Raw genomic sequence first — 27,051 nt, 5'->3', positions numbered from 1 at the left:
GACAGAAGGAAAGCAGTCGAATGTTTTAATAATTAATTTTTTAAAAATGATTAATTTGGCTTTTCACAGGAGACCGGTTTGGTTGTGATGACTGATGTGGTGAGTCTGAATCACAAGCAGACTGGCAGAATGTACACAGATGAAGCTGTGTCTGTGTTCCAGCCTCACACTGGGTCTCTAGTGGCCAGCATGCACTCCAAGACCACCCTGAGGTAAGCATTGCCCCATATTGCCGTGAGTTCTCTGCAGTGGTTATTAGATCAGCAGAAGCATAGGAGCCGGCTCTGTGGGTGCTTGAGCACCCCCAATATTGAGAAAATTCCTTGTATATATCCAGGGAGGGGTTATTTCCACTGGGCTTCGCACCCCCAATAATTTTGAAAAGTTGGCTTCCATGTGCAGAAGAATTTATAAAGATGGTGGTGGCATCGATGAACTTTTGGAAGCATGTGGCTCCTTTGCTCAGAATTGATTTTTAGGCATTCTAGTACAAAGTTACTTACAAAATAAGTAGAAATGAGCACTTAATAAGTTGGTTGTGCCCATTCATCTTTCTGTTTCTCTGTTTTAGTGGCTAAATGGGAGGAGGTGCTGTATCACCCTTTGGGCTATGTGAGCTCTTGTCCCAATTTTAATTTCAGCTGTTTTGAGGTTGGCTGCAGACACTATCAGTTATGTAGCAGGATATAAAAACCAACCAGAAGGGGGAGCCAGTGGTAGCTGGGGAAGGATATAGATGGTAAGGGGAGAGATGGGATGCTGGCCAGGGCTGCCGAGGGGGGGGGGGGGCAAAATTCCCCAGGCCTGGCCTCCAAGGGGGGCCCCAGGCCTGGCACCAGCAAGCTTCTTCCTGCCTGCCTGCTTCCAGGTCTGTCCTCTCCTGTGTGCCACCCAGGACTCAGATGATTACATTAGCACAATATCGTGTTAATGCCAGGGGCGTAGCCAGACACCCAATTTTGGGTGGGCTTGGGCCGAAGATGGGTGGGCAGAAGAACCTCGCCCCATCCCACAGGTGATTTGGTCTCTCCTTCTCTCGCCTGCATGCCATATGGTCTCTCAAACATCCCCCCTCTCCCGTATACCTTTTAAATAGCAGATTTTCACCAGCAGCGAGCAGCAACTAATACACACTGCTCATGCTGGCCCCACACCCTTCCCTCTGATGCAACTTCCTGTTTCCGCCTAAGCAGAAATACATCAGATGGAAGGCTGTGGGGCCAGTGCGAGCAGTACGTATGTCACTGCTCACTGCAGGCGAAGATCTGCTACTTACAAGGTATGCAGGAGGGACACTTGTTAGGAGTTTTCGGCTGGTGGGGCTTGGGGATCCCTGCCAGCCACATCACAGGTATATTGCTATTGGGTGGGCCTGAACCCAAAGTGGGTGGGCCTGGGCCCACCCAAGCCCACCCTTGGCTACGCCACTGGTTAATGCAATCATCCGGCTCCCGAGTCCCAGCACGGACAGGAGCAGGAGAGGACAGACCGTGGGAGCAGTCGGGCAGGAAAAGGCTTGCTGGCAGCAGGCCTGGGTCCCCCCTTGGAGGCAGAGACAAAGGTAAGGGGGCGGGTGGGCAGGAGGGAATGGCGGCATGAGTGTGGGGGGCGACACATGGCAGTCTGTGTGTCTCGGTGGTCCTGATGCTGGCCAACAGCAGGAGAGAAACTTGTTGCTGCATGGAGAAGAGAGCTTCGTGTTCAGTTTTATAGCTACAGGTGGGCTTGGGTGGGTAGGGGCCCACCCACTTTCGGCTCAAGCCAACCCAACAGTGGTGCACCCTTGCTATGGCAAGTGAGGATCCACAGGCACCGTCATCTGAAGACTCCTGGCATCTCTCTGTCTCCTCTCCTCCCCTGTGCCCTAAAGACTATCCAGCATTAAAATTTCTCTTGCCTTGGGATTTGCAGTTACTTATTCTGAAAAGTTGCTTCTCTGTATGGTTTTTTGTTGTTGTTGTTGTTGTGATGGTATAATAATGAGAATAAAAAAGTTTGAACATAAATCTTCTCTTGCCCTTGCACCAGCCCCAGAGCTTTCCTGTGACACGGGCTCACTTATGCAGAAACAGTCAGTTGGGTCAGAGTGTAACCAGTGGGTTAAAAATAAATTAATTTTTACCGGGGGGGGGGGGGGGGGTATCCAGGGTTCTCCAGGCTTCCTCTGGGGCATTAGTGGCTAGTGCTCTCTCCCATGGTGGCTCTGGTGCCAGTCAAGAGTCTCTGGGGGGAGCCACGCTTCCCTGCCACCTTCCACTGCGTTGCCCAGCCAAATTATGCTGTCTCTGGGCCAGGTGTGCTGAGAAAATAGCCGTTGCGAGAGGAGGCTCCAAGTATGCTGAGTTTTTCACACATGCGCAGTGGCAGTACTGGGCCAGCACTAGGCCCAAAGTGAAGCCAGGCCTAAATTTGAGAGGCACTCTGTGAAGCTCCACAGGTGCTACAGTAAATCACAGTGTTTTCCCGTTACCGCAGAGGGTTCTCTGGAACATTGACCAGTGCTGGAGATCAGAGGGACCAGGTAAGGAATCTAGTGACCCAAAATTTTATTTAGCTTGGATTTAAAATGTGACTTGTTGGGCTGGCGTGTTAAGGGTTAATTTTTGGTAAATTCTGGTGGTAGATATAGGTTCCTGAGAACCTCTTTAGGTGGGTTAGTGCTTTGAAATTTTTTGCAGAAATCATTTTTATGGTCAAACATGAAGGTTTTTGTTTGGGCCAGTTCTGAGCTTTAAATTGTTTTTTTTCTTTGTGGGTGTCATTTGAGGGTGTGCGTGGGGCGATTCAGATTTTTATTAGAGTGAATGTCTCTGGTTTTATTGGGGGGGGGGGGGTGAGAATAATTTATCACAAAAATGTGTGAACGTCCTTAAATCTGTGTTTAAATGTATGAAAAGTACAGTATGTGTGGTTTGACCGGCACTAAGGGTTATAAATTCATCAGATGGGAACCTAATTATTTGATATTCTAGAAATATCTTTAAGCCTCTCTGTTTAAGCAGTTTCTCATGGATGATCATAATTAATTTAAACCCGTAATTGTACAATTATTCTAATTTCTCAGTTCTATTCTAATTGTTATTATACATGGATGGCTATAAATTGTTATCTTTTTGCATCTAGCATTCATTTCCATATTACATATTGTAATACTCAATCCTCATTTACTTTGTTATTATTCCTTAATATATACTATTCCACATCACTACTTGTACTGTTAATTACAATAAGTTGTTAGCCACATTGAACCTGATCTATTGGGATGTGGGATATAAATGAAATAAATAAATAGGACATTTTGAACAAATTTCATTTTAATTTTTATGGTATTTTTTTTATTAAAAATTCAACTTTTCTATTATTCTCTATGGAGAATTTCTCTTTCAAAATGGAGATTGTGTTCAGTTAGGAGCCATGCTTCAAAACATTCTGTGATCTGTGACCTGATTGGCTAGCGGAGGCTGCTGATGCAATCAGAGCCACCACGTCCCTTAGCAATAGCTTGCCTGGCAGTCACTGGGGACTGGGAGAGGGGGTGAAGAAGTCACTGAAGAGTGAGGACATGTGTAAGAGAGCTCTGACTGTGTGACAGTTTTTTGAGCCAGAAAGTGTTTGAAAGTTAGTTTTTTATCCAAGTGCTTTGTACAGAGTGAAGGTAAAGTGAGTTGGAAGTGAAAGAGGTGGGGTTTTGCACCTGGAGCCCGGACGCGAGAAGAGGTTGTCCAGGCTCCGCCCCGGGGTTTTTAAACCCCGCTCTCTCTCCTCCCATGCCAGCGGGGTGCCCCCTTTTGCAGCGGGAACGAGCCCACCCCGCTTCGCTGGCACCTCGTTGACATGAACGCGCATGCACCTCGGTGCACGGCGCCATGTTACCTGCGGCTCCGTGCTCCTCTGGGGCACTGTGCCTATCTTTAACATAGGCAGCCGAGACACCTCGGATTACAATTTCACAACAGTACACGAAATACAATAATGAAATACACACGGTATTTTATATGGCATAACTCGGCCGCAGCTTTATTTAGATACAACACATCTCAACCATGGGTATACCCAAGCCGATCCAGCCTCAGGCTCATTGTAAAAAAAGGTCGGATATCGCCCGCGGGTCTCGAACACCTGGCGGTGTAAACACAGTTTGCAAAGCGAAACAAAGTAACCCCTGAGCTACAGCCAACCCATTATAAGTACATAAGTACATAAGTAATGCCATACTGGGAAAAGACCAAGGGTCCATCGAGCCCAGCATCCTGTCCACGACAGCGGCCAATCCAGGCCAAGGGCACCTGGCAAGCTTCCCAAACATACAAACATTCTATACATGTTATTCCTGGAATTTTGGATTTTTCCAAGTCCGTTTAGTAGTGGTTTATGGACTTGTCCTTTAGGAAACCGTCCAACCCCTTTTTAAACTCTGCTAAGCTAACCGCCTTCACCACTTTCTCCGGCAACGAATTCCAGAGTTTAATCACACGTTGGGTGAAGAAATGTTTTCTCCGATTCGTTTTAAATTTACTACACTGTAGTTTAATCGCATGCCCCCTAGTCCTAGTATTTTTGGAAAGCGTGAACAGACGCTTCACATCCACCTGTTCCACTCCACTCCATTATTTTATATACCTCTATCATGTCTCCCCTCAGCCGTCTCTTCTCCAAGCGGTATAGCCCTAGCCTCCTTAGTCTTTCTTCATAGGGAAGTCGTCCCATCCCCGCTATCATTTTAGTCGCCCTTTGCTGCACCTTTTCCAATTCTACTATATCTTTCTTGAGATGCGGTGACCAGAATTGAACACAATACTCAAGGTGCGGTCGCACCATGGAGCAATACAACGGCATTATAACATCCTCACACCTGTTTTCCATACCTTTCCTAATAATACCCAACATTCTATTCGCTTTCTTAGCCGCAGCAGCACACTGAGCAGAAGGTTTCAGTGTGTTATCGACGACGACACCCAGATCCCTTTCTTGGTCCGTAACTCCTAACGTGGAACCTTGCATGACGTAGCTATAATTCTCCGAGGACAAGCAGGCTGCTTGTTCTCACGACTGGGTGACGTCCGCGGCAGCCCCCACCAACCGGAAAAAAGCTTCGTGGGACGGTCGGCACGCAGGGCACGCCCACCGCGCATGCGTGGCCGTCTTCCCGCCCGTGCGCGACCGCTCCCGCCAGTTCCTTTTTTTCCACGTCTGGAGAGAGTCGTGCCTCGCCGCTCTCTCTGATTCAGCCGCCGGATTTCGATCGCGTTTACGCGGATCTTGCTTTTTCTTTGTTTAACTTTGTTTAGTTACCGTCCGGTTTCTTTTTAAAAAAAAAAAGAAATCCTGCGCGTGTGGAGCACGCGCTCCCTTTTTCCCTCGCTTCCAGCGGGGACGCCGCGTTGCGGCCTAGTGGCCGCACGGTCGTTTTCCTTTTCGTGGTGTGATTTCAGCCACCATTGACGACTTTGACTTCGCCGACGCGATTTTTCCGTCGATGTCCTCAAGGGTCCCGAGTGGATTTAAAAAGTGTGGTCGCTGCGGCCGGCCGATCTCGCAGACCGACACCCACGCTTGGTGCCTCCAGTGCCTCGGGCCGGAGCACAATATCAAGTCGTGTTCCCTGTGTCTCGGTCTCCGGAAACGGACTCAGGTTGCGAGGCAAGTTCTGCGGGACCGTCTTTTTGGAACTTGCGCCGGCCCCTCGACGTCGACCTCGACGGCATCGGTATCGATGCCCGGTCCTTCGGTACCGGTATCGATGCCCGAGACATCGGCACCGATGGCATCGACCCCAGGAGAATAGGTCCCGTCGGACCGCCGGTCCGCTGGCGAGGGTAGAGGTGAGCGGCCGCGTGGGCAGTCGGCCCCGGTCACTCCCTCAGCCCGTGGCCCTCGGGACCGAACCCTGTCTGACCCGGCTCCCCGGGACCGAGGGGGATCGTCCTCCTCCTCCTCCATACCTCCCGGCACCGGTGACGCGCATCGGAAGAAAGACAAGAAGCGTCGTCACCGGTCGCCCTCGGTGCATCCGGACATCGGAGAGGAGGCGGCGCCGAAGCGTCATCGTCGAGAGGAGAGGTCCCCGTCGGTCGTGGAGGTACCGACGCGTCAGGGTTCCGGCACCTCGGTGCCGTCTCCTGGCCCCCATCAGCTTCTGGCACCGACACCCCTACCGGCCCCACCGCCTTTCCCGGCAGCGGGCCTGGACGAGTGCCTCAGAGCCATCCTTCCGGGGATCCTGGAAGGGCTGATGCGCCAGGCTGTGCCGGCGCCGGGGGTGCTTGCGCCCTCGGCGCCGATGTCTGTGGCGCCAGTGAGCTCTAGCCCGGCGCCGGGGCCGTCGACACCGCCGCCGCTTGCGGCGCCGGTCTCGACCGCCATGCAGGTGGAGTCCCCGTCAACGTCGATGGAGGGAGCTCCGTCCCCGCCGGCGCGGGAGTCCACCGCTCGACGACACCGAGACCTCGGTGCCTCGACATCGAGCCAGGCCCGGTTCAGGACTCAGCTACATGAGCTTATGTCCGATACCGAGGATGAGGACTCGTGGGGGGAAGAGGAGGACCCTAGATATTTCTCCTCAGAGGAGTCTACGGGCCTTCCCTCGGACCCCACGCCTTCACCGGAGAGGAAGCTCTCACCCCCCGAGAGCCTGTCCTTTGCCTCCTTTGTGCGGGATATGTCTATCAGCATTCCCTTCCCCGTGGTCTCTGTGGAAGAGCCGAGGGCCGAGATGCTCGAGGTCCTCGACTATCCATCGCCACCTAGAGAGTCCTCCACGGTGCCGCTGCACAATGTCCTCAAGGAGACACTGCTTCGGAACTGGGTGCGACCGTTAACTAACCCCACCATTCCCAAGAAAGCAGAGTCCCAATACAGGATCCACTCCGACCCAGAGTTAATGCGGCCCCAATTGCCCCATGACTCGGCGGTCGTGGATTCTGCTCTCAAGAGGGCACGGAGTTCGAGGGATACCGCCTCGGCGCCCCCGGGGCGGGAGTCTCGCACTCTGGACTCGTTTGGGAGGAAGGCCTACCAATCCTCCATGCTCGTGACCCGCATCCAGTCATACCTGCTCTATATGAGCATTCACATGCGGACCTATGTGCAACAACTGGCGGACCTGGTCGAGAAGCTCCCGCCGGAGCAGTCCAGGCCTTATCAGGAGGTGGTCAGGCAGCTGAAGGCGTGCAGAAAGTTCCTGTCCAGGGGTATCTATGACACCTGTGACGTGGCATCTCGTGCTGCGGCCCAAGGTATAGTGATGCGCAGGCTCTCATGGCTGCGTGCCTCTGACCTGGACAACCGCACCCAGCAGAGACTGGCCGACGTCCCTTGCCGGGGGGATAACATTTTTGGTGAGAAGGTCGAGCAGATGGTGGACCAACTGCATCAGCGGGAAACCGCTCTCGACAAGCTCTCCCACCGGGCGCCTTCAGCATCCACCTCAGCAGGTGGACGTTTTTCCCGGGCCTGGCAGGCTGCACCCTATTCTTTTGCAAAGCGTAGGTACAACCAGCCGGCCCGAAGGCCTCGTCAGGCACAGGGACAGCCCCAGCGCGCTCGTTCCCGTCAACAGCGTGCGCCTAAGCAGCCCCCTGCGCCTCCACAGCAAAAGCCAGGGACGGGCTTTTGACTGGATCCACGGGAACATAGCCGCCCTCAAAGTGTCCGTACCGGACGATCTGCCGGTCGGGGGGAGGTTAAAATATTTTCACCAAAGGTGGCCTCTCATAACCTCCGACCAGTGGGTTCTCCAAATAGTGCGGTGCGGATACGCCCTGAATTTGACCTCTCTGCCTCCAAATTGTCCTCCGGGAGCTCAATCCTTCAGCTCCCATCACAAGCAGGTACTTGCAGAGGAACTCTCCGCCCTTCTCAGCGCCAATGCGGTCGAGCCCGTACCACCCGGGCAGGAAGGGCAGGGATTCTATTCCAGGTACTTCCTTGTGGAAAAGAAAACAGGGGGGATGCGTCCCATCCTAGACCTGAGAGGCCTGAACAAATTCCTGGTCAAAGAAAAGTTCAGGATGCTTTCCTTGGGCACCCTTCTACCAATGATTCAGAAAAACGATTGGCTATGTTCCCTGGATTTAAAGGATGCATATACTCACATCCCGATACTGCCAGCTCACAGACAGTATCTCAGATTCCGCCTGGGCGCACGACACTTTCAGTACTGTGTGCTGCCCTTTGGGCTCGCCTCCGCCCCACGAGTGTTTACAAAGTGCCTCGTGGTGGTGGCGGCGTACCTACGCAGGCTGGGAGTGCACGTGTTCCCATATCTCGACGATTAGCTGGTCAAGAACACCTCGGAGGCAGGAGCCCTCCGGTCCATGCAGTGCACTATTCAACTCCTGGAGCTGCTGGGGTTTGTGATAAATTACCCAAAGTCCCATCTCCAGCCAACCCAGTCTCTGGAATTCATAGGAGCTCTGCTGAATACCCAGACGGCTCAGGCCTTCCTTCCCGAAGCGAGGGCCAACAACCTCCTGTCCCTCGCTTCGCAGACCAGAGCGTCTCAGCAGGTCACAGCTCGGCAGATGTTGAGACTTCTGGGTCATATGGCCTCCACAGTTCATGTGACTCCCATGGCTCGTCTTCACATGAGATCTGCTCAATGGACCCTAGCTTCCCAGTGGTTCCAAGCCACCGGGAATCTAGAAGATGTCATCCGCCTCTCCACCAGTTGCCGCACTTCACTGCTCTGGTGGACCATTCGGACCAATTTGACCCTGGGACGTCCATTCCAAATTCCGCAGCCCACAAAGGTGCTGACGACGGATGCATCTCGCCTGGGTTGGGGAGCTCATGTCGATGGGCTTCACACCCAGGGTCTGTGGTCCCTCCAGGAAAAGGATCTGCAGATCAACCTCCTGGAGCTCCGAGCGATCTGGAACGCGCTGAAGGCTTTCAGAGATCGGCTGTCCTGCCAAATTATCCAAATTCGGACAGACAATCAGGTTGCAATGTATTACGTCAACAAGCAGGGGGGCACCGGATCTCGCCCCCTGTGTCAGGAAGCCGTCGGGCTGTGGCGTTGGGCGTGCCGGTTTGGCATGCTCCTCCAAGCCACGTACCTGGCAGGCGTAAACAACAGTCTGGCCGACAGACTGAGCAGAGTCATGCAACCGCACGAGTGGTCGCTCCATTCCAGAGTGGTACGCAAGATCTTCCGAGAGTGGGGCACCCCCTCGGTGGACCTTTTCGCCTCTCGGACCAACCACAAGCTGCCTCTGTTCTGTTCCAGACTTCAGACACACGGCAGGCTAGCGTCAGATGCCTTTCTCCTTCATTGGGGGACCGGCCTCCTGTATGCTTATCCTCCCATACCTTTGGTGGGGAAGACCTTACTGAAGCTCAAGCAAGACCGCGGCACCATGATTCTGATCGCGCCCTTTTGGCCTCATCAGATCTGGTTTCCTCTTCTTCTGGAGTTGTCCTCCGAAGAACCGTGGAGATTGGAGTGTTTTCCGACTCTCATCTCGCAGAACGACGGAGCGTTGCTGCACCCCAACCTTCAATCCCTGGCTCTCACGGCCTGGATGTTGAGGGCGTAGACTTCGCTGCGTTGGGTCTGTCTGAGGGTGTCTCCCGTGTCTTGCTTGCCTCTAGGAAGGATTCCACTAAAAAGAGTTACTTTTTTAAGTGGAGGAGGTTTGTCGTTTGGTGTGAGAGCAAGGCCCTAGAACCTCGTTCTTGTCCTGCACAGAACCTGCTTGAATACCTTCTGCACTTATCAGAGTCTGGTCTCAAGACCAACTCAGTAAGGAATCACCTTAGTGCGATTAGTGCTTACCATTATCGTGTGGAACGTAAAGCCATCTCTGGAGAGCCCTTAGTAGTTCGATTCATGAGAGGCTTGCTCTTGTCAAAGCCCCCTATCAAGCCTCCCACAGTGTCATGGGATCTCAACGTCGTCCTCACCCAGCTGATGAAACCTCCTTTTGAGCCACTGAATACCTGCCATCTGAAGTACTTGACCTGGAAGGTCATTTTCTTGGTGGCAGTTACTTCAGCTCGTAGGGTCGGTGAGCTTCAAGCCCTAGTAGCTCACGCTCCATATACCAAATTTCATCATAACAGAGTAGTGCTCCGCACCCACCCAAAGTTCCTGCCGAAGGTGGTGTCGGAGTTCCATCTTAACCAGTCAATTGTCTTGCCAACATTCTTCCCCAGGCCGCATACCCGCCCTGCTGAACGTCAGTTGCACACATTGGACTGCAAGAGAGCATTGGCCTTCTACTTGGAGCGGACACAGCCCCACAGACAGTCCGCCCAATTGTTTATTTCTTTTGACCCTAACAGGCTAGGGGTCGCTGTCGGGAAACGCACCATCTCCAATTGGCTAGCAGATTGCATTTCCTTCACTTACGCCCAGGCTGGGCTGGCTCTTGAGGGTCATGTCACGGCTCATAGTGTTAGAGCCATGGCAGCGTCGGTGGCCCACTTGAAGTCAGCCACTATTGAAGAGATTTGCAAGGCTGCGACGTGGTCATCTGTCCACACATTCACATCACATTACTGCCTCCAGCAGGATACCCGACGCAACAGTCGGTTCGGGCAGTCGGTGCTGCAGAATCTGTTTGGGGTGTAAATCCAACTCCACCCTCCAGGACCCGAATTTATTCTGGTCAGGCTGCACTCTGTTAGTTGTTCTTCGTAGGTCAATTTTCTGTTATACCCTCGCCGTTGCGAGGTTCAATTGACCTGGGTTCTTGTTTTGAGTGAGCCTGAGAGCTAGGGATACCCCAGTCGTGAGAACAAGCAGCCTGCTTGTCCTCGGAGAAAGTGAATGATACATACCTGTAGCAGGTGTTCTCCGAGGACAGCAGGCTGATTGTTCTCACCTACCCTCCCTCCTCCCCTTTGGAGTTGTGTGTTTCATCTTTTGCTAGTCATTCAACTGGCGGGAGCGGTCGCGCACGGGCGGGAAGACGGCCGCGCATGCGCGGTGGGCGTGCCCTGCGTGCCGACCGTCCCGCGAAGCTTTTTTCCGGTTGGTGGGGGCTGCCGCGGACGTCACCCAGTCGTGAGAACAATCAGCCTGCTGTCCTCGGAGAACACCTGCTACAGGTATGTATCATTCACTTTCGGGTTCTTTTTTCCCACATGCATCACCTTGCACTTGCTCACATTAAACATCATCTGCCATTTAGCCGCCCAGTCTCCCAGTCTCGTAAGGTCCTCTTGTAATTTTTCACAATCCTGTCGCGATTTAACGACTTTGAATAACTTTGTGTCATCAGCAAATTTAATTACCTCGCTAGTTACTCCCATCTCTAAATCATTTATAAATATATTAAAAAGCAGCGGTCCTAGCACGGACCCCTGAGGAACCCCACTAACTACCCTTCTCCATTGTGAATACTGCCCATTTAACCCCACTCTCTGTTTCCTATCCTTCAACCAGTTTTTAATCCACAATAGGACATTTCCTCCTATCCCATGACCCTCCAATTTCCTCTGTAGCCTTTCATGAGGTACCTTGTCAAACGCCTTTTGAAAATCCAGATACACAATATCAACCGACTCCCCTTTGTCCACATGTTTGTTCACTCCTTCAAAGAATTGAAGTAAATTGGTCAGGCAAGATTTTCCCACACAAAAGCCATGCTGACTTGGTCTCAGTAATCCATGTCCTCCGATGTGCTCTGTAATTTTGTTTTTAATAATAGCCTCTACCATTTTCCCCAGCACCGACGTCAGACTCACCGGTCTATAATTTCCCGGATCTCCCCTGGAGCCTTTTTTAAAAATGGGCGTTACATTGGCCACCCTCCAATCTTCCGATACCATGCTAGATTTTAAGGATAAGTTGCATATCACTAGCAGTAGCTCCGCAAGCTCGTTTTTCAGTTCTATCAGTACTCTAGGATGAATACCATCCGGTCCAGGAGATTTGCTACTCTTCAGTTTGCCGAACTGCCCCATTACGTCCTCCAGGTTTACCGTGAAGTCAGTAAGTTTCTCCGACTCGTACGCTTGAAATACCATTTCCGACACCGGTATCCCACCCAAATCTTCCTCGGTGAAGACCGAAGCAAAAAATTCATTCAGTCTCTCCGCTACGTCTTTGTCTTCCTTGATCACCCCTTTTACCCCTCGGTCATCCAGCGGCCCAACCGATTCTTTTGCCGGCTTCCTGCTTTTAATATACCGAAAAAAATTTTTACTATGTTTTTTTGCCTCTAATGCTATCTTTTTTTCATACTCCCTCTTGGCCTTCTTAATCTGCGCCTTGCATTTGCTTTGACACTCCTTATGCTGTTTCTTGTTATTTTCAGACGGTTCCTTCTTCCATTTTCTGAAGGCGTTTCTTTTAGCCCTAATAGCTTCCTTCACCTCACTTTTCAACCAGGCCGGGTGTCTTTTGGACTTCAATCTTTCTTTTCTAATTCACGGAATATGTATGGCCTGGGCCTCCAGGATGGTATTTTTGAACAGCGTCCACGCCTGTTGTACAGTTTTTACTCTCTCAGTTGCCCCCCTAAGTTTTTTTTTACCGTTCTTCTCATTTTATCATAGTCTCCTTTTTTAAAGTTAAACGCTAACGTATTTGACTTTCTGTGTACAGTTACTTCAAGGTCGATGTCAAAACTGATCATATTATGGTCACTGTTATCAAGCGGCCCCAGTACCATAACGTCCCTCACCAGATCATGCGCTCCACTAAGGACCAAGTCTAGAATTTTTCCTTCTCTCGTCGGCTCCTGCACCAGTTGCTCCATAAAGCTGTCCTTGATTTCATCAAGGAATTGTATCTCTGTAGCGTGTCCCGATGTTACATTTACCCAGTCTATATTTGGATAATTGAAGTCACCCATTATTATCACATTGCCCATTTTGTTTGCGTCTCTGATTCCTTTTATCATTTCTGCGTCTTCCTGCTCATCCTGGCGAGGCGGACGGTAGTACACTCCTATCACCATTTTATTCCCTTTTATACATGGAATTTCAACCCACAGTGATTCAAAGGTGTGATTTGTGTCCTGCTGAATTTGTAATCTATCTGAGTCAAGGCTCTCGTTAATATACAATGCTACCCCTCCACCAGTCCGGTCCACCCTATCATTACGATATACTTTGTACCCTGGTATGACAGTGTCCCACTGGTTATCCTCCTTCCACCAGGTCTCAGTAATGCCTATTATATCCAATTTTTCATTTAGTGCAATATATTCCAACTCTCCCATCTTATTTCTTAGATTCCTAGCATTTGCATATAGACATTTCAGAGTATGTTTGTTGTTCTTATTTGCATGATGCTTAGTACCTGACACTATTGATTTGACATCTTTTGTCTGATTATAAACCATAAGCTGTATTTCTCTGTTTATTTCTCTCCTCTCACCTACCAACACCCATTCTGTTAGAATATCAATGAAATACTTTGATGTCCCCATGCATACCCCCACCCTCCCACTCTGTCAGACAGTCAAAGTAATGCTTTGATGTTTCTCTTATATATACTATCTGCTACCACATTTGCTTATTTCCGATCTGACGAAGAAGGGCAACCTTTGAAAGCTAATCAAGAAATGTATTAAGTTATGTCTAATAAAAAAAGGTATCATCTTATCTTCTTTTCCATGTTTTATTTTGTTTGATTTCTATTTATAACCTAGAAGAAATCTGAAAACTGATTTCTTATTACCTGTGTGCTGTTTGAAAGTTTTGTAATTAGAACTGATAGCGAGAAACAAATTGTGTGACTGTGTGAAACAGGTTTATTTAAGTAGATTAGCCCCAGTTAAATCCCAAGGGAAACTGATCTACAATGCTTAAGGGTGGGCTTGAAGTAAAACAGCTTGATGTTGGGTAAGGTTTGCTAGTGTAATAGTGTGAAGTTTGCACCCTTTTGGAGAGACCCAGGTTGCTGTGGGCAGTGTGACTTCAGTGTTCAAAGAAGAGTGCCCTTCGTTAGTTAGGGTATACAGGGTCCCTTTTACAAAGCAGCGGTAAGCCCAACATGGACTTACTGTTCACTAAAAGGGAAGTACCGCCGGGCTATTGCAGCAGCCTGGCAGTAGTTCCTTTCCCCAGTGCATGTCATGTCCGGTGCTACAAAAATATTTTTAATTTTTTTATTGCCAGTTTGTACCCAGTGGTAATCACTACCCAATTACTGCTGGGTTAGAATGAGAGCCCTTGCTGCCACCTCAATGGGTGGCAGTAAGTGCTCGTCCCCAAAATGGCTGAAAAAAGAAAGATCTGCCTTCTACCTACTGCGATAAAAGGAAGCCTCAGTGTACATCAAAAACACGCCCTTTTGCCGCATCTTCATAAAAGGGGCCCAGAGTGAAAAGTATAAGAGAATTATTTAAGGTTGCAAAATTAACATTTATTTCTTCCATTTTTAAATGATCATTCTTAGACGATCATTTTTTGGATAATTAGTTAAGTAATGTGCTGCAGTAACATATGTGAAAAGAGGAGGTGTTGTTTTTATATTTGAATTATTTTCCTCTTAAAGCTCTAGTTGTAAGTCATGTTGTTTCAGAACAGCATTGCTATGCCTGTTAAAGAGATTTGAATTGTTAGTTAAATTGTTCTACCATAAGAAATGCTTGAATGTCGGTTTATGCAAGTGGAGTGGAGGAGTGGCCTAGTGGTTAGGGTGGTGGACTTTGGTCCTGAGGAACTGAGTTCAATTCCCACTTCAGGCACAGGCAGCTCCTTGTGACTCTGGGCAAGTCACTTAACCCTCCATTGCCCCATGTAAGCCGCATTGAGCCTGCCATGAGTGGGAAAGCACAGGGTACAAATGTAACAAAAAAAAAAATCAATTTTGTTAACTTGAACACATTTTCTATACCCTAAATTGAGTTTAAATAAACAAAGTAACTTATGCTGGTTACTGGGTCTCAAAATCCTTTGTTTCCATTCCTTTCCTTAGTTTAGAACTTTGGAGATGAGGTTAGTTTAAATGTCTCTGAGCTCAGAGATGTGCTGTGAGCTTGAAGTATTTCGAGCCATGGGTAATGGTAAAGCTTGCAGGGCTCTCTGAGACACAGCAGCTACATAAGTCACCAGCAGTGAGCAGTGATTTCATGCATGCTTCTGGTACCAGCCCCAGTGCCTTCCCTTGACACTGGGCTCACTTATGCAGAAACAGGCAATTGGGTCAGAGGAAAGGCTCTGGGGCCTGTGGAAGAAGCGCCTGTGAATTTCTGCTCCCTGCCAGTGACTTCTGAAAAGGAAGAAAAGCTTTAAAATATACATGGGGAGGAGGGATTTGAGAGACTGTGGGAGATACCAGATCACTGGTAGTAGGAGATGGGGGAGGGAGGAAGAGTTGCAGATTTGTGGGTGAAGTGAGCAGTGAAAGAAAGAGGTAAAGATGCTGGACTGCAGGCAGGGGGCAGAGAAAATGTAATGCCCACCTCAAAATGGCTGTCTGGCTATACAACTGCCCATGAGGGATGTGTATTATAGTGTCACTCTCACATAGGTACACCCAATATGAGTACATCTTTCTAACTTGTGTATTTATTTATTATTTGTGACATTTATATCCCACATTATCCCAAACAAGTTTGAGTTCAATGTGGCTTACAATAAACAGTATAGGATACATAACAAAGAATAATGCATAAGAAAGTAATTTGTTCTAAGAATCCAATTTTACAATACAGTTTCATAAACATACTTGGATAGCTATGGATGTTTAACATTTAGAAAATCTATTATGAATGAGAAATTGTAAATGAAGCAAAGAGAAAGTTAATGGTAAATAGAGTACTAACCAATTCGTCCACGCTCTCATTACCTCTCGCCTGGACTACTGCAACTTACTCCTCACCGGCCTCCCACTTAGCCATCTATCCCCCCTTCAATCTGTTCAGAACTCTGCTGCACGTCTCATATTCCGCCAGAACCGATATACTCATATCACCCCTCTCCTCAGGTCACTTCACTGGCTTCCGATCAGATACCGCATTCAATTCAAGCTTCTCCTTCTTACCTACAAATGCACTCAGTCTGCTGCCCCTTACGTTCCCGCCCGTAACCTCCCTTCACAGGATAAATCCCTCCTCTCAGTACCCTTCTCCACCACCGCCAACTCCAGGCTCCGCTCATTCTGCCTCGCCTCACCCTATGCTTGGAACAACCTTCCTGAGCCCTTACGCCAAGCCCCCTCCCTGCCCGTCTTCAAGTCTTTGCTTAAAGCCCACCTCTTCAATGCTGCGTTCGGCACCTAACCCTTACCGTTCAGTGAATCCAGACTGCTCCAATTTGACTGCCCCTATCGGACCGACCGTTCACTTGTCTATTAGATTGTAAGCTCTTTGAGCAGGGACTGTCTCTCTTTGTTAAATTGTACAGCGCTGCGTAACCCTAGTAGCGCTCTAGAAATGTTAAGTAGTAGTAGGTAATAATTAATTGTTTGAGATATGGTCGTTCTTTGTGAGGGTTTGTTTGAATAGGAACGATTTGAGGATTTTGCGGAATCTGGTATATTCCTGTATATTTCTAATTTTGGGTGGTAAGGAGTTCCACCATTTGGTTCCTAAGTAAGAGAATCTGCATAGTGGACAGTTTTGCAATTTGGGAGGTGTAGTCTGAGATAGTTTCTTGCGTCATATTTAGTGTTTCTTTGAGGTAAGTTTATTAATGGTACCATATTTCCATTCTGAAAGGGATATTGGTGTCTAAAATTCTGGAAAGCTCCACCTACTCATAGCTGTCATCAGAACCCCAAATACTGCTTTTATTACTCTCCATAATGGTAATGGTAAACCGGTCTTCAATCCCACTATTACCTCGCAGATCTAAGCTGGTTGCAACTTTTAAGAAGCCAGTTTCATTTGACTAGGATGGAAAACAATAAATTAATAGATTTAACAATTAGAATGAGATACGTATTTCTGGAACAGAAGAGGTTTTTTTTTTCATATTTTTCCTGAAAGCAAAATAGGATTGGGAGGATTGAAAAGTAGTAGAAATCTTATTCCATGCGCTTTCTGCTTGAAAGGCCAAACATAATTCGAATGGATATCTCTTTTTTCCTTTAGGTGTACCAGTGCGTCTTGTTCTCAGAGCAATAGTAAATATAAAATGTGAATATAAATAATCCGGTGCCAAACCATGCAGAAGCTTAAAAAGAAAACAAGCTAACTTAAAATGTATTCTGGCTTCAGTGGGTAGCCAGTGTAATTTTAAAATAGCTAGAAGAAATGCTATCAAATTTAGACAGTCCAAAAATTAAACAGACTGCCGTATTCTGAATAGTCGGCAGTCTCCTAATAAGACCTCTACTGCATCCTAAGTGCACTGAGAGATTAAAAGTGATTGAACTGGTATTCTGAATTGGTCATGTTCAAAATAACTGCACACACACCACAACTTTTTCATTAGGGAAAAACATTTCTTTACTAATGATGAAACTTGTTTTTCCAAGGTTATAGCACTATCAATGAACACCCCCAAAATTTTGATAACTGTAGAAAATTCAAAAGTAACTTGATTAATGATAATTGATTTTAGAATATTGTCTAGATGTATGTCAAAACACATAAATTTTAGTTTCAATTTAGGGGAAAACATCCAAATCTATTGCTTAAATAGAATTAAATGAAATCAAGACTGAAATGTCTTCTGCATAAATATAGTGTGGAAATGTATTATTATGCAGCAAAAAACCTAGAAATCTTAAGCAGACATTAAAAGCAATGGTGATAGTGGAGAATCTTGAGGGACTCCACATGTATTATTCCAAGGGGAGGATACACCCTCTTTTGTTTTAACTGTATAAGAATAAGGACCAGAAAGGTCCCAAACCAATCCAGCACTTTTCCAACAATTCCAGTATTTTCAAGTAATTGTAACAAAATTCCATGATCTACTAAGTCAAATGCTGCCGAAAGATCAAATTATAGCAGTACTGCACATTTCCCTTCACTTAGTAAACATCTGCTCTCATCTATCACTGAACTAACAACTGTTTCTGTACTGTGGGAAGACCAAAATCCCGATTGGGAAGAACACAAAATTGAATTTTTCTCCAAATAATGTGTTAACTGTCGAGTAACAAGACTCCTCTGTCAGTTTAGAATTGAAGCTATAGATCTGTATAACTTGTCTGGAATGTTTTTACGTTTGGGGAGCGTGCCAGGTGCCCTTGACCTGGATTGGCCACTGTCGGTGACAGGATGCTGGGCTAGATGGACCTTCGGTCTTTCCCAGTATGGCACTACTTATGTACTTATGTACTTATGTACTTAAGATACTATTAGCAGGCAATTTCAAATCTTTTCTTATTGGGGTAATGATTATTTCACATAATACTTTGGGGGAAAGTACCCAAATACAATTGTTCTTGAATCCAATCATATAAAGCTATGGGTGGTGGTGAATGGAGTTCGCTCGGAGGAGGGAAAGGTGAGTAGTGGAGTGCCTCAGGGATCGGTGCTGGGGCCTATTCTGTTCAATATATTTGTGAGTGACATTGCCGAAGGGTTACAAGGTAAAGTTTGCCTATTCGCGGATGATACTAAGATTTGTAATCCCGGAGGGAGTGGAAAACATGAAAAAGGATCTGTGGAAGCTAGAAGAATGGTCTAAGGTTTGGCAATTAAAATTCAATGCGAAGAAATGCAAAGTGATGCACTTAGGGAGTAGAAATCCAAGAGAGGCGTATGTGTTAGGCGGTGAGAGTCTGTTAGGTACGGATGGGGAGAAGGATCTTGGGGTGATAGTATCTGAGGATCTGAAGGCGATGAAACAGTGTGACAAGGCGGTGGCCGTAGCTAGAAGGTTACTAGGCTGTATAGAGAGAGGTGTGACCAGCAGAAGAAAAGAGGTGTTGATGCCCCTGTACAAGTCGTTGATGAGGCCCCACCTGGAGTATTGTGTTCAGTTTTGGAGGCCGTATCTTGCTAAGGATGTAAAAAGAATTGAAGCGGTGCAAAGAAAAGCTATGAGGATGGTATTGGATTTGCGTTACAAGACGTATGAGGAGAGACTTGCTGACCTGAACATGTATACCCTGGAGGAAAGAAGAAACAGGGGTGATATGATACAGACGTTCAAATATTTGAAAGGTATTAATCCGCAAACAAACCTTTTCCAGAGATGGGAAGGCGGGTAGAACGAGAGGACATGAAATGAGATTGAAGGGGGCAGACTCGAAAAATGTCAGGAAGTATTTTTTCACAGAGAGGGTGGTGGATGCTTGGAATGCCCTCCCGCGGGAGGTGGTGGAGATGAAAACGGTAACGGAATTCAAACATGCATGGGATAAACATAAAGGAATCCTGTGCAGAAGGAAGGGATCCTCAGGCGCTTAGCCTAGAATGGGTGGCAGAGCTGGTGGTTGGGAGGCGGGGCTAGTGCTGGGCAGGCTTATATGGTCTGTGCTGGGGCTGGTGGTTGGGCAGTGGGGATAGTGCTGGACAGACTTATACGGTCTGTGTCAGAGCCGGTGGTGGGAGGCAGGGATAGTGCTGGGCAGACTTATACGGTCTGTGCCAGAGCTGGTGGTGGAAGGCGGGACTGGTAAGTTGGGAGGCGGGGATAGTGCTGGGCAGACTTATAGGGTCTGTGCCAGAGCTGGTGGTTGGGAAGCAGGGTTGGTGGTTGGGAGGCGGGGATAGGGCTGGCCAGACTTATACGGTCTGTGCACTGAAGAGGACAGTACAAATAAATTCATATGTGATACTTTTTTATCTTCTTGGGCAGACTGGATGGACCGTGCAGGTCTTTTTCTGCTGTCATCTACTATGTTTACTATGTAATTGAAAAATGGTGCAGATACTTCCATCAGATAGGGATGGCAACCATCCAAAGAGCAATATGATGTATTATATTTATTCTACAAGCTAATAAAATCATTCCAATGTATTGGGATAAAATCACTCCAGATTCTATCACCAGGAATCCCTTCAGTAGTAGGAAGTAGACTGCTGGGTCTGAATAGCTGAAGAGTAGATTCATGCAAAGGAGAGGATACAGTACATGAAGCATACCCTTTCTGTGATAGCACAATCTAAGAATTACAATATGTTAAGACCAAATAACAGTGAAGATTTAAGAATTAAAACCAAAAGGAGATCCAGTAAAGCCTCTAGAAAAAAGCAAGCTAACTCCCCAAGGAAAGGACTCTGGCTGGTGTTACTCCATCTTTACATTGCTGAATTATAAGCATCACAAGTTAGCATGGACAGTGAATTGACTCTTACTTCAGGGTTAGATGTTTCCTAGGTCTGTCTTGCTTTAATACTAGGTTACAAACCAACCATGAAATCTGATTCTAGATGTGCAGAAATACCTTATGGCCCTCTAGTTTATGATAACTATTTTAGTACACTAGGGGGCTCATTTTCAAAAGAGAAAAATGTCTGAAACGTGTCATAAAGCACCATTTGGACTAACACTTGGACGTTTTATAGCCATAATGGAACAAAACAAAAACATCCAGGCATTTTGGTCTAGACCTGTTTTCAGAATGAATAAGGCACAAAAAGGTGCCCTAAATGACCAGATGATCGTTGGAGGGAATCAGGGGTGCTTCCCACCATCCAAAAATGTGAATAAAAATATGACATGACAGCCTCAGATGTAATACTCAGGTCCATTAGAGCAGCATGCAAGTCCCTGGAGTGGTGTAGTGGTTGGTGCAATGCACTGTGGAATGGGAGACCCAGATCTCTATCTCCCTCTATCTGTCACACTTGTGGTGGAAACTGTGACCCCTCCCAAACTCACCAAAACCCTACTGTACCTACAAATAGTGCCCGCTTCGCTCCTAAGGGCTATTGTAGTGATGTTCAGTGGGGGACAGTGGGTTTGGGTGGGTTTTGGAGGGCTCAGGGGACAAGATGAAGCAAAGGTGAGAAGTGTACCTGGGAGCATTTTTATGAAGTGCACAGAAGTGCCCTCTAGGGTGCCCCATTGCTCTCCTGGGATGTCTGAGGGACCAATCTATTAAAAATGCTGGCTCCTCCTACATCTCAATGGCATGAATTTCTATGTTTAGCACATATGGTTTGTTTGTTTTCTTGAAAATGAACCAAGAAACTAAATGTGCAAAGCACAAAACCTTGTTTGAAACAGTATTTAAAACAAAAAAAGAGCTAGACCATTTTCTTTTTTGAAAATGACCTTTCCTATTCGGATTTTAAATGTTTTGTTCAAAACCTCCAAAATCAGACTTCAACGTGATATCGAGAATGCCCCTCCATGTCAAATACACTCTGGCTGATATTCAGCACAAGGTAAACAGCTGGGAATGGCCACTGACCAGTCACCTAACCAGTCATTTTCAAACGCACTTAACCAATTATTTTTGTTGAAAATGACCGGTTAGTGCCAGTGCAAGCTAGCTATGTCGAGAGGGATTCGGAAGCGGAGTCCAGTTTTCAGATCTAACTGATCAGTGTTAGCACATAAATAGCAGTCCTATCTTTATGTGCTAACGTATGGCCAGTTAGCTCTGAATATCAAGTTAGCTGGCTTTAAAAGAAATGCTGGTGGCCGGATATGGCCCGGCATTGAATATCCAGGTTGAACACCGGTGGAGGGATGAACAGTGCTGCCGGCTGAATATCGGGGGGGGGGGGAGGAACTGTCTTTTTAAAAAAAGATAAATATTTTCCCCTTTTCTAGACTGAAGTCTGTCTGTCTGTCTTTTTTTCTTTTTAATTCCTTTTCTTGCTAGAGCAGAGAAGAGGAGGAGGACGTTCTTTCCAGAAACCTGGATTTGGCGTTGTTGGAATGTAAGGTACTGCAAGAAATGATTTTATTTTTGTTGAGGGTAATTGAGCAAGTATATGTGCCTCTGATAGTGTGAGTGACCTTTGTCCATTTTCCTCTTGTGTTTTTTTTCCAACAGAGTTGGGTTATGTTCCTCTGACCCCATGATGACTGAACCTCCTGTGACCCTGTAACTAAGAGCCTCAGCTGCTCTTCTTTCGAGGATATTAGTCACTTTTTACAAAACGGAAAGTTAGGAGTTTGGGCTTTCTATTTTTATTTTTAATCAATAACACATTCTTAATATTTATTTTGGCCCTTATGGATTTCTTCCAGTAAGATCTTAACTTGGCAGAGTCCCAGTACTTTTTTTTTTTTGGCTCGTGTTTAGACACCACCCAAAGCTACCTTTTGGAGTTTGTTCATCTTTCAGAGTTGCTATGGTGTTCCTACATCTTTCTTGAAAATGGACATTGGTGTCAGAGAGGACTTCTGAGACCCCTCTCTAGGTTTTCCTGGAAAGAAGATAGGATATGACTAAAACACAGACGGAAAGACACAAGGAATTAAACTTTTCACCTAGAAACAGAAAAAATGATAAAGACCAGTAGGCCTATCCAGTCTGCCCATCTTCTGTACTATCCACTCTCTCTTCCTCTCCCTGAGAGATCCTATGTGCTTGTCCCATGTCTTCTTAAATTCAGATAGTCTTGGTCTCCACCACCTCCACCAGGAGGCTTTTCCATGCATTAATCCTTAGATTACTCCTAAGTCAGTCTCCTTTCATTTTCATCCTATGCCCCTTCATTTCTGAGCTTCTTTTCAGTTGAAAGAGACTCATCTCCTGTGCATTTATGTCATGTAGGTATTTAAAAAAATATATTTTTATTAAACTATACCAATCAAGAGAAAAAACAACAAGCGAGCACAAGTCTCAAAACTGGTTAATAATGAAATTAACAAATACCAGCTGCAAGAGACACTCTAAGACATCAGCATGGATTTTTCACATAACCCACATACCCCCGAAAAATGCATAGACAAACATCCCCCCTACTTCAACAGTAACCATCAACACTGGTGTTGTTTCTTCACCATTATGATGATCACCATCATAGAAAGAAACCCTCACCCAAATGAATCCCCCCCACTCCACCTCCTTCCCCAAATTCCAGTATCACTCAAAGTCACTGACTGAGCAAACAATTATGGGCGTGTGGAGGTAACTCATCCTAAAGGGGTGTCCAAATGTCTTGAAAAAGTTTTCCATGACTTTAGGGAGCCTTGTTTGGCATCCAAGCGTTCCATCTGAAGAAGATGATTATGCCACATAGGTATTTAAATATCTCTATCATATCTCCTCTCTCCTGCCTCTTTATCCAAATTATACATATTGAGATCTTTAAGTCTGTTCCCATACGCTTTATGATGAAGACCACTAACCATTTCAGTAACTGCCGTCTGGACCGACTCCATCCTATATACTTATACAGAGGCACTATCACCTCCTTTTTTTCTACTCCTCTCCTTATGCACCCAAGCATCTTTCTGACTTTCGCCATCACCTTTTCTACATGTTTGGCCACCTTAAAATCATCTTTTATGATCATCCCTGAGTCCTGCTCTCCTTTTATGCATAAAAGTGCTTACATAAGTATTACCACACTGGGACAGACCAAAGGTCCATCAAGCCCAGCATCCTGTTTCCAACAGTGGCCAATCCAGGCCACAAATACTTCACTCTCTATAATGTACTGCTCCCTCAGGTTTTTGCAACCCAAATGCATGACCCTGCACTTGTTAGCATTAAATCTTAGCTGTCAAATTCTAGACCACTTTTCAAGGTTTGCTAGATCCCTCTTCATGCTATCTACATCATCAAGGGTGTCTACCCTATTGCAGATTTTGATATTATCTGCAAATAGGCAAACCTTTTCAGTAAGCCCTTCTGCAATATCACTCACAAAAATGTAAAAAATAAAAAAGCTAGGCCAAGGACTGAATGAACCCCGAGGCACTCCACTAGCAACATCCCCTTCCTCTGCATAAACTCCATTTACCAATACCCTTTGTCATCTTCCACTCAGCCAATTTCTAAACCAGTCAGCCACTTTAGGGTCCATACTTAGGGCACTCAGCTTATTAAGTCGCTTATGTGGAACTGTGTCGAAGGCTTTGCTAAAATCTAAGTAAACTATATCCAGCGCTCACCCTCGATCCAATTATCTGGTCATCCAGTCAAAGACATTAATCAGATTTGTCTGACAAGACCTACCTTAAGTGTGCTTCCTCGGGTCCTACAGTCTATTGGATTCCAGAAATATCACTATGCTCTTTCAGTAGCGTTTCTATTAATTTACTCACCACAGAGGTCAAACTAACCAGCTTGTAGTTCCCCACCACCACCACCTCCTACTTTTATGGACCATATCAGCCTGCTTCAGTCCTTTGGGACTACTCCCAACTCAACTCTAAAGAAGCATTGAAAAAGTCAGGTAGTGGAGCTGCCAGAAATTCCCTGATCCTTCAATACCCTCAGATATATCACATCAGGCCCCATCGCTTTGTTCGCCTTGAGCTTAGAAAGCTCTTCAAGGACACAGTCTTCTGAAAATGGTTTGAGGTCTTCCACACTTCCATTTCTAATTATGTTTATCTTTTGTGCTCCTACTCTCGGCCCTTCCTGGATGAACACAGAACAGAAATATTTGTCAAGCAGTCCTGCTTTATCCTAATCAGCTTCTATATATTCCTCCCCTTCAACCTTGAGCCTCATAATACCACATTTGCACTTCTGCTATAATTAACATATCTTTAAAAAAAAAAAAAAAAAAGGTCTTGTTCCCCCCCCCCTTTTTTTTCTTTTTTTTTACCATATTAGCTATTTTTTTCTTCCATTTGCATTTTTGCTTTCTTGACTACCAACTTCTTTTAGCTTCTCTGGCTGTCTTCCTGTTTCTGAGATCTCTTGTAGCTTATGAAGTGGAGGAGTGGCCTAGTGGAGGAGTGGCCTAGTGGTTAGGGTGGTGGACTTTGTTCCTGGGGAACTGAGGAACTGAGTTTGATTCCTGGCACAGGCAGCTCCTTATGACTCTGGGCAAGTCACTTAACCCTCCATTGCCTGCCGCATTGAGCCTGCCATGAGTGGGAAAGCGCGGGGTACAAATGTAACAAAAATATAAAACCCTTTTTCCTTACCTTTTCAGCTACTACTTTTGAGAACCAGAGCGGCCTCTTATTTACTTTCCTAGCAAACATTTGCTGTCCTCTAAAATAGGTTCTCTCAGTTTTATCCATTATTTTTCTACTTCCCCCAGCTGTTCCCATCCACCTAACTCCTAGAGGTATTTCCCTGTCTTGTCAAAGCAATGGCAGGCATGTGCCTCCCCACTTGGGCTCAGGCCCCTTCCAAACGTGCAGCACCTGTTAAATGGCAAGTGGGGATACTGAATCCCTGCCAGCCAAAGAAATTCACTGCTGAGCCACTCCCTTCCTCCTCTTGTTGCTGCAGGAAACAGGAAGTTGGCCATGCCTCCAGCTTGGGGAGTCCTGGAGTTGGTGGCTGGAAGCATGCTGCCAACTTCCTGTTTCCTGCAGCAGCAAGAGGAGGAAGGGAGTGGCTCAGCAGTAAATTTCTTTGGCTGGTAGGGCCTCGGAATCCCCATCATCAAAGATATTTTTAATGTGCTGGGGGGGGGGGGAGTGGAAGAGGGAATGTGTTGCCCCCTCCCAATCAGAGTGCTTGCTATGCCTCTGTGTCAAAGCTAATTTATTTTTAAAGTCTAGAACCTTCAATTTTGAATAAGCCCTCTCTACGTGTGTCCTAATGTTAAACCAGATCATTCGGTGATCACTGGATGCCAGAAGATCACCCACTCAGACATCAGATATCACATAGTAGTTGTCCATATAGGTTGTCAACTGAATATTCTTTCTAAATAGAAATGGCCATGACTGGTTCACGTACAGCTTTAATTATGTTTAGGTTTATGAAAACTTGCTATCGCACCTTCTGTCCAGGTACATCACTGGTACTGAGTTTCTCTGTCCTGTGAAGGGAAGGGAAACCTATAATTATTCCTCAGATCCTCATTCTACCTTATCGGAGACCAGACCCACCTGAATATCTTTCTGATCCCTTGAGTATTAAAATGCAGTAAAAAAGAGACTAAACATGGAAAGACTTCCAAATGAGCACTGTCATTCTGGATGTATTTATAACTCCACAGACTGGTTATGAGAGTCACAGGCTTCTGAGGAAAAAACCCCTTGTAGAAACCATTGTTTTGAAGGGTGATATGGGCTCATAATAATAGATTGCATTGAGAGAGAGAGAGAGAAAGAGACAGAGGGGGAAGGGGGTTGCTCGCAGTACATTTGATTTTATGACGGGTAGACTGCCTTAGTTTTGTCACTTCTATTAGTCTGGTTTAGAACTACTGGAAAAGGCAGTTGTGAATTCCCCCTCAAGTCTGCAGGGGTTGGGGTAGGGGACAGAAGAGAAAGCAAGATTTGCCCTGCAGTCCTCACTGTTATTGTCAGAGGACAGATAAGTCAGAGATCAAATCAAGGGTCTCAACATCAGGGTTTAATGAACATAATTCTGACATTCTTAAAATGAATTAGTCCTGATTGACAGCCATAAGCTGGCATTTAATGGTCAACAGGGTTTGTGGAAGTCCTGCTTCTAGGCTATCCCAATCTTATCCTCATACCCCTTAATTCCAGAAAGTTGGGCACCCAAATTTCAGAGTAGCACACAAATTTGCGTGCACAGCTTATTGAGTAAGGTCATTTGTGCAAGTAATTTAATAAATTAATTAGATGCTAATTGGCCTTAACCAATTGTCTGTAATCAGTGTTAATTGGCAGTTACGTGCATAACAGCCCTTATTATGTGTTCTAGAAGTTGAACTCCGAGGGAGGCAGAAGGGCACGGTGAATCAGGAGTGTGTTAGGTACTTAGGATGAACATAACTCCAGCTCTGTTTGGAACAGCGCCAGTCAATGCCCAATCAGCGCATCTGAGCAGCTCCCTCATGCTCAACGCTAATGACTTGCAAATTTAAGTGCAGTCATAGTGTTGAGCATGAGGGAGCTTTTGGAGAGTTAAGGGGAGGATTGTGCCTGGCACTTGTGCTCTAGAGTTGTGCGTCAAGCACAGCTGTTAAGCGCATGCCCAGAATGCCGAGGGACGGAGGAAGAGCTGCCCTATTGACTCCTTCACAGACCAGAGCTACACTGGCTTCTCCATTTCTTTTTCTGAAGTAAGAATCATCTGCCATTCACTAGAACACCTCAGACTCATGCTACCGGAACCTTCGGAGTAACTTTCTTTAGTTCTGTCCTTAGCATTCACAGCCTGCTATAAATATA

At 46.5% G+C, this 27,051-nt stretch overlaps 1 protein-coding gene across 1 annotated transcript in view; it reads left to right on the top strand.

Annotated features, from left to right (window-relative positions):
* CPAMD8 (C3 and PZP like alpha-2-macroglobulin domain containing 8) overlaps positions 1-27,051 on the top strand; it is a 206,873-nt gene that overhangs the window by 83,915 nt on the left and 95,907 nt on the right. Inside the window, exons 18-19 of the mRNA XM_030219505.1 lie at positions 70-212; positions 21,641-21,703. Coding sequence (XP_030075365.1) covers positions 70-212; positions 21,641-21,703 — 206 coding nt within the window. The remainder of the gene's footprint in view (positions 1-69; positions 213-21,640; positions 21,704-27,051) is intronic.

Source organism: Microcaecilia unicolor, chromosome 11 (assembly GCF_901765095.1).
Source record: "Microcaecilia unicolor chromosome 11, aMicUni1.1, whole genome shotgun sequence".
In the NCBI taxonomy this organism is placed as follows: Eukaryota; Metazoa; Chordata; class Amphibia; order Gymnophiona; family Siphonopidae; genus Microcaecilia; species Microcaecilia unicolor.
This window is presented reverse-complemented; position numbering and strand designations above follow the sequence as displayed.